General features: G+C 36.3%; 1 protein-coding gene across 6 annotated transcripts in view; it reads left to right on the plus strand.

Moving 5' to 3' along the window:
* The window catches only part of LOC150100731 (plexin-A2-like), a 992,258-nt gene that overhangs the window by 951,848 nt on the left and 28,187 nt on the right, over positions 1–12,223 (plus strand). For all 6 annotated transcript variants that reach the window (XM_090402045.1, XM_090402043.1, XM_090402046.1 and 3 more), the window contains one exon: positions 6,428–6,640. In XM_090402045.1, the coding sequence (XP_090258171.1) occupies positions 6,428–6,640 (213 nt within the window). The remainder of the gene's footprint in view (positions 1–6,427; positions 6,641–12,223) is intronic.

Consider the following 12,223-nt stretch of genomic DNA (forward strand, 5'->3'; position numbering starts at 1 on the left):
GAGATGAAATATTGGAAACATTAAATACTACTTTTAATCTTTTCCTAGTGCCATTTCACTCTATTAAACTTTTATCATTTGTAATATGACATTTCACACACATTCTTGTATCAAATAGTCTGTCACTTCAACAGTTTTGTAATGAATATTTGTTTACATCCTGATGTCATATTTTCCTTTTTTACCCTAGGTGAATTCTAAAAAAAGGGGTAAAAGATTGGCTAGACTTTTCTTGGAAATAAACTTGGGAAAACTAAAGGAAGCCCTTTCTTCTTTCTTTCTTTCTTTGGATAAAAGAATAGGATGTAAGATTGTTAAATCCAAGAATAATTTTCCCTTGTTCATTATTTTGGTGTAGGCTGTTAGGAAATTGTACTATACTTATGTCTACAATAACACTTTGTTCTGTTTACATCTATGTAATATTGGGGCATGGGCATTCGCTATACATTAGTTAATAAAAGTCCAGTTTATTCTGAAGTGAATGAAAAATGAATCCCATTTTTCACAAGAAAAGGACTGCTTCTAGAAGTAATCTTAATTATTGGACTAATTATAATGGTCCTGAAAATAATGGATGGTTTCCTCTCTACATAGCTTTTGTTTTGATAACAAGTGCACAATACAAATTATCCTGACCCCCCCCCCCACAAATATGCAAGGCAAACGCACAATTACTTGCATCCTACTGCATAGACACATAACATGACAATTTGTCCATGCCTGGCATAAATGTATTCAACTGTACTAGCCTCAAAACAGATCTCCCTGAAGAATAGAAAGTGACTTTATAGGAGAGCAGTATCCCATACCAGCGTATGGGATACTGCTCTCCTATAAAGAGATAGTCACTAATCTATTATCTAACCCCATCTGTTCCAATTAAATTACTGACTTATTCTGTTATAGCCTATTAAATGCCTTTAATATGCTATATATTATTATTAACCTCCATGGTCACAAGACTCATCGTGGGAGGTCAACAGAAAGTCTATCATACCAATCCTTAAACTCATCCACTGTCTGCATGTTTGCCACCCTCTCAGGCAATGCATTCCATGCTGCTACCACTCTGCATGAAAAAAAAAAAAAACTTACTTCTTGCTCTTTTACTCACCACTCCCTATTGTAACTTCCAGGGATGGCCCATTGTCCTTGCTCCTTCACCTCATTCTACCATATGAAAAATCTCTTCAGTATTAGCACAATAATAACCCTTAAATAGTTTAAATGTCTTGATCATATTCCCCCCTCCCCTTTTGCCCACCAGACTCACTCTGCTGTCTGCATGCTCTCAGTCTATCCTCATAATCAATGCTGATATCATTTTTGTTATTCATCTCTGCACCCTCTCCAAGGTTACTTCATCCCCTTCAAATTCCAGTGACCAGATCTGAGCACAGAAATCCAGATGTAGTCTGATCAAAGCTTTATATAATGGGACCAGCACACTTATCTCTCATGGTCAATGTTCTCTTCAACATTGCAGCAATTCTCTGAGATGTCTTCACAACCTTTGCAGTATGTCCTCAGAACTTCAAATCTCTATCCACAGTCACCCCAAGATCCTTTTGCTTCTTCCAGTATAACCCCCACCAAGTGAGTATGAAGTGTCCCATCTGTGGAACCCAAATTTTAAAACCTTACATTTACTTGCATTAAACTGAAATCCCCATTTGTTTGTCCATCTTTCCAGCCTACTGAAGAGTCAAAACAGCAGCAGCAGTATTACTAATAACCCTCCCAAGCTTAACATCATCTGCAAACAATTGAACATATACCTATAGTCCTGTGAAAATATCATTGACATAAAGATTGAACAGCAATGTACTGAATCCCAGTACTGAACCCTGTGGAACTCTGCTTGTAATCTCTCTGCTCCCTGATACCATTCCTCCATATACAACTCTCTGATATCTATCCAAGAGTTGGTCACCAATCCATTAACCTGATATCCAAACCCATTTGTTGCAACTTAAAACTCAATTTATGTGGCACCCTGTCAATTGCTTTTGAGAAGGGGGGGGGGGTTAGTATGCCTTATCTTCATCCATTGCTCTTGTTTTTCTATTGTAAAAGGTTACATGATTACTAAAACAAGGGCACCCTTTAACAGATCCATGCTAGACTGTATAAATAATATTGTCCTCATCTACCCAATTTTGTATACGATCTCGCCAATTTCTCCAAAATTGTAACAATTACAGAAAAAATAAACAGACCTATAGTTTGACACCTCCATTTTACTGCCACCCTTATGCAGTGGTACTATCTTACCCTCCTTCCACTCTCCAGGAACCTGTCCCTTTGCAAGACTTTCATTAAACAGCCAACCTAATAGCATAGTCAGTTCATGGCACATTCTCATACAACACATGGTGAAATTCTATCTAGGCTCCCTGCCTTATTAACATTTAGCATATTCAGTATTCAAAATACATAATCTTTCTTCACTTCTAACACTTTGTCACTCATTATCCTTCTAGTAATATAGCTTGCTTTACCAGCATGAAGCACCCTAATAAAGTGATCATTAAATAATTCAACTATGTCATCTGCTTTGGTCACCCAATTCCCATCTCCATCCAGAAGGTGATATGTCCACTATCATTTTTCCTGTTACTTGCCACATACCAAAAAAAAAAAAAAAAACTCCTTGGAATTCTCCTTAGATTGCATTGCCAGTCTCCTCTCATATTCTAATTTTTCTCTCCTCACAATACTAGTCACTTTCCTAGCCTCAACCTTTCTTCTTTTCAAGTGAAGAAGATAAAGCAATTTGACTCCAAATTGCTTTATCTTCTTCACTTGAGATATGCAATCTGCCATTGCTGTCAACAACTTTTTCTTACATATCTCCCATGTTAATTGACCTCTTTTTTCAAATTCTTTTATCTGTTGCCTGCCTGCCTTATAATTCCACATAATTTTTTGTTTTGATACCTCTACATGCTTATTCATCTCCAAGTCAGGACTACATGGTCACTCTCACCATTCGGGAGACAGTATAAAACTCTTGATCTTCATGTTCCATCCATCACATGCTGCCTAAGACAGTTGTCCCTCAAGAAATTCAAAAATTCAGTTCCCTTATTGCATGCTATCTCCTTGGCCCAGTTTATATCACTATAGTTTGCCACCATAATGATCACTTGCTTTGCACTTACCAACTAATTGGTCTAAACATTTCCTGCTCATCACCAGTTATATTCCCTGATCTGTAGCAGCATTTATCTCAAACTATACACTTTCAAAGCCATTAGTGTTACTCCACTATGATTCTCCATCCTGAGGGCACAATTCATCTCTTATCATGAGTAACACCCCCCGTTACAACGTTTATCCACCTATCCTGCTATAATATGCTATACCTTTCAATTTCTATCCCTGTTAGAACATCCTCCTCCTTTGGATTTGGAGAGACTTAGTTAATCACTACCACAAGTGATTCCTTTAGTTCTAATGCTCCTGGCATTTGCATACAGAAAAACCAGTAGATTGGTAGTATTCTTATAGCCATTATTGTTCCCCCTCATACTTCAACTGGCTCAATAATATAGTGTACACCCTCTGATTTCTCAAGCCACTATCTCCATGAGGCCATCCCTGCTACATTCCATCTGCTGTGCGATTCTAGTTTCCCTGCCCTAATACTCACTTGCCCAGAAAACAAGTCTCCCTAAATGCCTGCACCCCTACACGCGCGCACACACACACACACACACACACACACACAGTCAACTTTCAGTATTTCATTCTCATAGGGACCACTGGAATGCTTTGCTATAATGAATTTCTTTCAGCTTGGCATTGTGCCTATGAGGATTTCAGAACTTTTCAGCAGTCTGTTATAGTGAACAGGTTTCTTATGGTGTGTGCTATAGTGAGAGTCAAATCTGTACTGTATGTGCATCTCCCTTATCGAATGCATTTGTCAGTTTGTTGTAATTGTAAAAATATGATTTCCCTTTAACAAATCATTTTTAACCATCTTAATGTTCACTAACCTTTCCAGCACCTTAATCACAACCTCAGACACACACAGATTTTGAAGCTGTGTGTCTGGAGCAATATAATTTGAAGCCTGTCTTATTCACCTCTTCTGTGAAGTGGAACAATTTGTACCTCTTCTCCTTTTCTTTGGAACTTGCTTCACTGCAAGACTTGTTAAATAATCATATCAAGGCTACTGTTGTTAACTCGCTGAAACATGATGTGTCACATTCCATGTTAATTAACTCAGATTTATTTAATTCCTCATATACTTCCTACATTCTTCACATTAGTCTTTCCTCCTCCATTTCCACTGCATGACATCACTTATGTGGATGGGAATACCTGCTAAAAAAAAAAAAAAAAAAAAAAGTCATAACATCACATGAAAATGATGTAGCAGAAAGCTGATACAGTAATTCTGAAGCCAATTTTGTTTGTTTACATTTGAGCTTACTGTGTTTTGTAGCTTAAACCATGGGAAGTAAACTCAGACTGATGACACTTCTGAGACAAAGAATATATGTTGTATATAAAGTATAAGTTTAGATGATTGAGTACTTTCAGCTTACTATTTTTAATAACAGCAATAATACATTTCCAGTATGTAAGCTTTTCACACTGACTAAGCTACCCTGCTTGTGACAGTTCTTTTACATTGACCTCTACATTATGAAATACAGAAAGTAGTAAAATCAAAAACAATTTGTGTGATGTTATTAGATTAGAACCAACAAATGGAAATAATCATTTGTAAACTATTTTCACAGGGAAGGAGCCAAAAAAACTAGTTTTTTTTTTTTGTTGTTGTTGTTGAGATTGTCTCAACTAATTTTAGTCTCATCTGCACAAATAACCCTGATCTCCATTGATCACAGGACTTTTTGTGAGAGGTCATCACAAAGTCTATCATACCACTCAAACTCATCCACAGTCTTCACATTCACTACCCTCTCAGGCAATGCATTCCATACTCATACCACTCTTCATACAAAATACATACTTCTTACCCTTTTACTCACCACCTTCTTTTGCAACTTCTCCTTATCCTTGTTCCTTTTCTTCATTCTATCATATGAAAAATCTCCTCTGTGTTAATATGATGATAACAATTCAACGGCTTAAATGTCTTGATCATATCCCCCTTTACTTCTATCCATCAAACTCTGCAGTTTGCATGCCCTCAGTCTATCCTCATAATCAACATTGTACAGTCCTGATATCATTTTTATTATCCATCTCTGCACCCTCTCCAAGGTTACTTCATCCCCTTCAAATCCCGGTGACCAGATCTGAGTACAGAAATCCAGATGTGGATCTGATCAAAGCTTTATACAATGGGACCAGTACACTTTTATCTCTCTTGGTCAATGTTCTTTCTCTTCAACATTGCCAGTTCTTTGAGATGCCTTCACAACTTTTGCAATATGTCCCTGGAACTTTAAATCTCTATCCACAGTTACCCCAAAATCTCTTGCTATTTCCTCTGCTCAATTTAATTGCTATAGTTCAGCTCCCGTTATGAAGCATAAGAAGCCAAATAACCTTTTGAAATAAACACTCTTTTTCACAATATTTGTCAAGTCTTTTATCATAAAAAAAAATTGTTCCCATTCTTTATGATAGTGATATATTTTCTTCATTTGGTGTTGTCTTTGATGTAAAAAATAATAATAATAATTTTAAGAAAATATAAATTCATTCATATAACCGAGGTATACTGTGCTTTGATAATGGGCAAATGGAAAACGCACGTTACTGCATGTTCATATTAATGTTATTACAACTACTACTAATTAGTAACTGGTGCATTTGCATCTTGTCTTTCTCATAAATGTTGAATAGTGGGAGTGGCATAGGGTTGCATACAATATGTATTATATAGGTACATGAATTGTAAATTCATCAAGTGGAGTTGTTCAAGCAGAATTATTTCTAAGAATGAATGTACTTTTAGTAATATTATTAGAATATACGTGGCATATTGCTTTGAATTCTACCATACAAATTTTTAACAAAGTACGTTCTTGGTAATTGCTGTCTTAAGAGAAATTTATGAATATATTCTTGGCTATCATCTAAAAATTTTTACTCAGTCAACATTATTTGCTTCACTGTTCTACAGTATATTTACATTTGATAATGTAATGACTTTTTTTTAGAAAGTAATGTACTTTTACAATCAGTCACATAATAAATAATTTAAAAACTTCAATTTCTTTTCATAATATATGCGTAACATTAATATGTAAATTTATCTGAAATTCTAGCTTTCAATATTGAAAGCTGGAATTTCACAGAATATGAAGATATCAGAAGGATTTAGAAATCTTTACACCATTAAAGAGTATATTCTATGTGATATTCATTCTTAGTTATAAAATATCATTTAGAATAAATGCTTTTTTTTTTTTCTTTTTTGTCTTCGTTTTAGCCTGCCACTCCGATTCTGGGTAAACCTGATCAAAAATCCTAATTTTGTGTTTGATATTCATAAATCTAACATTGTCGATTCCTGCCTATCAGTTGTGGCACAAACATTTATGGATGCATGTTCCACTTCGGACCACAGACTAGGTAAAGATTCTCCTAGCAGCAAACTTTTATATGCCAAAGATATTCCCAATTACAAAGACTGGGTTGAAAGGTAGGAATTTCATTCCCTACTTTTTCCTTAAATAAATGCTTGAAATTCTGTTCTTATATATATATATATATATATATATATAGTAGCATTTTTTGTATCATTTAGCTTTCACATTTTGTCAGCACATAAAAATATAGAAAAATTTAACTTTAATTTTAAATATATTTGTTTTTCCTTCTCACTTCACATGTGATTTGTGATATAGATTTGGGAAAGCTCTTTCAGATTATTAATTAGATTTTCAACGTTGTTTAGGGTTCTTAATTCAGTTCTTTATTAAGCTTTCAAGTTCTTGAATTGATTCATTATTTCATTTCTCGAATTCTAGATAACATGTTTCTGCTAAATGTTCTCCATCAGCCATTTCAGCAGAAATTTGAAGTTATATGAAAAAATCTTTCTCCAAAGATTTTTTTCATATAACTTCAAATTCAAGTTGTTTGAAGATGAGTCTAATCTTTGGAGAAAAATTAGACTCATCCTATGCAAATGAAAACAAAGTATTCTGGCAGACCATCCGCTGCCTTCGAGGGAGGAAATCGTGCACAGCAAGGGCAATTAAGGCCTCTGATGGTGCACTTTTAACAACCGAGAAGGATATCCTCCACAGATGGAGGGAATACTTTGAGAGCTTTCTTAACCCGGGTGGCCCAGCAGTTGTGGACATCCAAGAGGTGCAGATCGGGGCAATGACTAGTCTCACAGCAGAAGAGGTCCATTTAGCAATAAAATCGCTAAAATCGGGCAAGGCTGCTGGCGATGATGAAATTCGGCCCGAAATGCTAAAAGCCTTAAATCGAGACAGTGTTCTCTGGCTGACTCGAGTGTGTCAGGCTGCTTGGATATCTGGGCGAGCACCAAAGCAATGGCAGACAGGCATAATAATACCAGTCTTTAAGAAGGGAGACCAGAAGGATTGCAGTAACTATCGTGGCATCTCTCTCTGCTCAGCCTACCTGGGAAAGTGTATGCTAAGTGCTTGGAAAGACGGTGCAGGAGCATAGTTGAGTCAAAGTTCCAGGAAAAACAATGTGGCTTTCGTCCTGGTAGAAGCACAACTGACCAAATCTTCACTTTAAGGCAAGTCTTTGAGAAATCTTGGGAATATGCCAAGAATGTCTACACATGTTTTGTGGACTTGGAGAAGGCATATGACCAGGTTCCTCGGGATAAACTTTGGCAAGTAGTACAGGAGTATGGAGTGGATGGTCAACTATTAGCTGCCATCAAGTCCCTGTATGAATGCCCAGAGTTTTGTGTCAGGGTAAACAGCACAAAGTCTGAACCTTTCACAGTCTCCGTTGGCCTCCGCCAAGGGTGTGTTCTGTCACCCCTCCTTTTCATAATATTTATGGACTGGATTGATAGGCACAGTCGAGGCAGTGAGTGTGTCAGAATCAGAAAATGTAGCATTGGACGTCTGCTTTTTGCAAATGACCTAGTTCTGCTTAGCTCTTCCACAGATGACCTCCAGCGGACCCTGGATAGGTTTGTAGCTGTTTGTGCAGACGCTGGAATGAAGATCAGTGTGGCTAAAACTGAAACATTTGTGGTCTCAAGATAACCATCCCAGTGCACTCTAAATGTAAGTGGAGTCCCAATGAGGCAGCTGGAGAAGTTTAAATACCTTGGGTCCATATTCACGAATGATGGAAAATGGGACGTAGAGCTAGATACTCGAATTGGCTTAGCAAGCTCAATATTGCGGGAGCTTGGTCGTTCGGTAGTATTGAAGCGGGAGTTAAGCCAGAAGGCAAAGCTGGCTGTCTTCAATACAGTCTATGTCCCCATCCTTGCCTATGGTCATGAGAGTTGGGTAATGATCAAAAGAATGCGGACACGAATCCAAGCGGCTGAAATGAGGTTCCTTCAAGGGGGTTGCAGGGCTGACAAAACTCAACAGAGTCAGAAGCTCTGCAATTCGGGAAACCCTCAATACTCAACCACTGCTTCTCCATGTTGAGAGATCAGTTACGTTGGCATGGGCACCTGGTCAGAATGCCACAAGAGAGGCTCCATCAGCAGGCCCTCTTTGCCAAACCAGAGGGTGGGAGGCCATGTGGAAGGCCAAGGACTCGCTGGATAGATTATATCCAAAACCTTGGGTGGACACATTTGGGAATCCCACCAGAACACCTGAGCTTGGTGGCAGAGGATCGTGACCATTGGAAGTTCCTCTTGCAGCTGTTGCCCCCACAACCCAATTAGGAAGAGTGAGCCTTGAAGATGTATGTATGTATGTATGTATGAAAAAAATCTTTTTATTTATTTACAAGCAACAAACAGTATTATTTTGTTCTGTCATGATCTACTTCACTGATTAGGTGCACACACACATACACAAAATAGTAAAGTTGTTAACAAAAACTGTTAGAGTTCAATTTTTTTTTCTCCAAATAGCTTGTTCTCATCCCATAATGAAATGTAGAAGTATGCAAAATTTGATAAGCTGTAAGCCAAAACATTTAACACACAACTTTTCGCATTTCTTGTGGTGTTCCCATAAACTACGTTATGGGAAGTGTTGTTCTAGGATTTCACTATAACATACTTTGGCTATTTTATAGTGAAATTTATGCAGACTGATGCTATCTGTGCAAAATTTTGGATCCAATAGATCAAATTTTGACCACTTCTCATGGATTGAAGTCAGAGATTTGGTTCTAAGCCTGGCCTACAGTTTTTCCCTATTTAAATAGAAAGAGACTGTATACAGTTGTTAACTTTACTTCATTAGCTATTTCATACCCTTTGACAGCTATGCTAACTTTCTGTGGCCACATTTTGGAAATCAGCATGAATAGCTACCCTTGAAAATTATGTGGCATTTCATTTTGTGAGAGGGGGGAGAAAAAATTAATTTCATCAAGAATTATTCCTAAAGGAGACAAATGGAAAACAGGATGACATTGGAACATAACACATCCTGAATAAACGGCAGTCATTACCATTATTTGAAATTTCATTTTCATTATGGCATTCATTACCATAATCTGAAATGAAAGTATTATTGAAAGAGGTACATACAAACAATCTACAGGGTAATTTATGAAAAGCAAATTGTTGATAGCTACTCAACCTCTAAACACAGTGATGTTGTAGGCCCTTTCATTCTTGCCTTTTTCTCACTTTATTCTTTCCGTATTTTTTTTTGTGATATTCCTTTTGAGAATTTTTTGCTTGCTGATCATCCAAAACTCTATTAGGATCAAGATAGATCCTAGCAATAGAGTTCCTATGTTTCAAGAAGTTTCAGGGTTCAACATATGTACCACTCAGTCATTTATTGGAAGGTATACAAAATAATATACCAGATGATATGGTACTATTTTTTTTATAATAGTGTTGTATGGCATAAACAACACTAAAAGAAGAAACAGTAGGTAATTAGTTTATTGAACTTGCTAATGTTTCACTGGTTCTCCAACCAGCATCAGAGCACAAGCTATAACTGTGTTGACACACACAGTACCCAATTAGAATTATAGAAAGAATTCAAATTGTAACTAAAAAGAAACTGTCCTAACAAAGTGCCCTCTAGGAAACAGATAAGAGCAAAGTTAATTCAGAGAAGTTTGTGCTGTTGTGTCTTAGAATGACTGTCTCCCAGATCTTTGGCAAATTAATATAGCCATAATAGTTGAGGTTAGGAGGGATACTTCATAGCTGATACTAGTTCTAAAAAAAATGTCTCTTGGCACAAAGAAAATGGTTGACTATATTTATCAGAATGAATGTACAATACAAATTAGGGTTAAATTATAATAAGAGTATCTGACTGTCATTGGAGTATATGCACAGGTAGAAAGTGACAAAAGCTTTAATGCAATAAATAATGAACAAAATAACTCATTCTGTCTAAGGGTGATGGGAGACTTAAATGCTAGAATTGATATTAGTAAAATTAATTCAGTCATTAGTATAGTATAAATGGTGAGGAAATTAATAGAAATGGGAGAAGAGTAATCAATTATATAGTTTTTAAAGTTGCAGATGCATTCTTCCAACACAGTCATTAATACACATACCGCCCACTGAATTAGAAACTTTTATTTTACATATAGGCATGCAACTGTCAATATGGATCATATGGATCCTCTTCATTTCCCTGTGATAATTTGGTGGGATATGGGTCGGGAACAGCCATCATTAAATGCTTCTGTCAATTGCTACACACAGGAAGTTCTGTTTGTCCATACAAACCTTCTCAGATAATGGTAATCTTGTTTCTGACAGACTCTTAGGACCACAGTTACACCTCTTAGACAAACGGTGTGGGTTATTTTTACAGATTAAACACCCATGATATCTCTCCTTTTGAGAAACCAATCAGCTGTACCGTGTTCAATATTGGGGCTCCAGCCAGATGAGCACCCACAGTAAGCCCTTTATTAAACTCCAAAAGATCCTTTGTTTTCACACTGTAATCAAAATTATTGATGATTACTAACCAGTGGCATTCTTAAATAGTTGCCTAGAACATGTGCTGAAGCACGTGACCAAATATTTTGCATATACACTGCATAAGTGACATTTAAGTACATCTGCATAAAGGTTTCTAATTCAGTGGCTAATATGTGTAAAATAAAAATAAATCAGCTAATGCCTTTTATTCTCTTAAGGAGTAAGTGAGGCCTTTTAACTCTATTTAGCTTTATTTGCAAAATTTGTTCTTGACACAAGGAAATTTAAAAGCTTTGAACTAGAACTATCCACTTCCTGTTAGTCTTTCCTGATTTCTTCTACAATAGTTGAGAATAATGAGACCAGAATAGAAAGAAGAGGACTGCTTCAAAGTTGGTTCTAAAAATACCTCAGTATATAGCCTTTTTCAACAGAGTTAAAAAATTAATAGAAATAGAAATCAGAAAAGGATGGTTAAAACGAATAATACATTTTAATGTACATAGACATTGGTCTTTTAAGACCAGTATCTATGGGAGTGAAGCCTGGACTCAGAAAAATATGAACAATAGTGAAATGAAATTTATGAGAACTGCAGGTTATACATTAAATCAGATGAAAAATAGATACAAAGAATAAACTAAATATGCTTATAATACAATATATTAAGCGATTAAACTATAACAGACCACTAGGCCTACAACACACACACACATTGTGTCCAAAACCTAAGGATGAATACTATTTCTGAAGATTACAACTGCATATTCAAACGAGTCAGCATGTGGAAATTTATATAACTATTTTGAGTGGAAAGAGGGTGCACATGCAAATTTTCAAATCGTGTAAAAAGAAGTCATGAGGTAGCACTCAACAGGATAAAAGGCTGTGCTAAGTGAATTGTGTTTGAAGGAAGCTCTTTTGATGAAGGAATAAAGTTGCAAACTTGGATGTCTTGTAATGTTTCAAAGATATCATCTAGATGATTTCACATGAGGAAGAATTATAGAAAATCTTGAAGGCCACAGAATTACTGATATTGCCAGAGATTTCGGAATCTCACACGTGTTGTATCTGGGCAGCATTTCAAATCAATGGAATGCACAGATGCTTGCTAAGAGGTCACCCTCAGTCTACCACAGAACATGACAGATTTTTTATTATAACAGCGAAACATAA

This window comes from Typopeltis vanoorti, chromosome 12, assembly GCF_054136105.1.
Source record: "Typopeltis vanoorti isolate ZY-2024b chromosome 12, IOZ_Tvanoo_1.0, whole genome shotgun sequence".
NCBI lineage: Eukaryota > Metazoa > Arthropoda > Arachnida > Uropygi > Thelyphonidae > Typopeltis > Typopeltis vanoorti.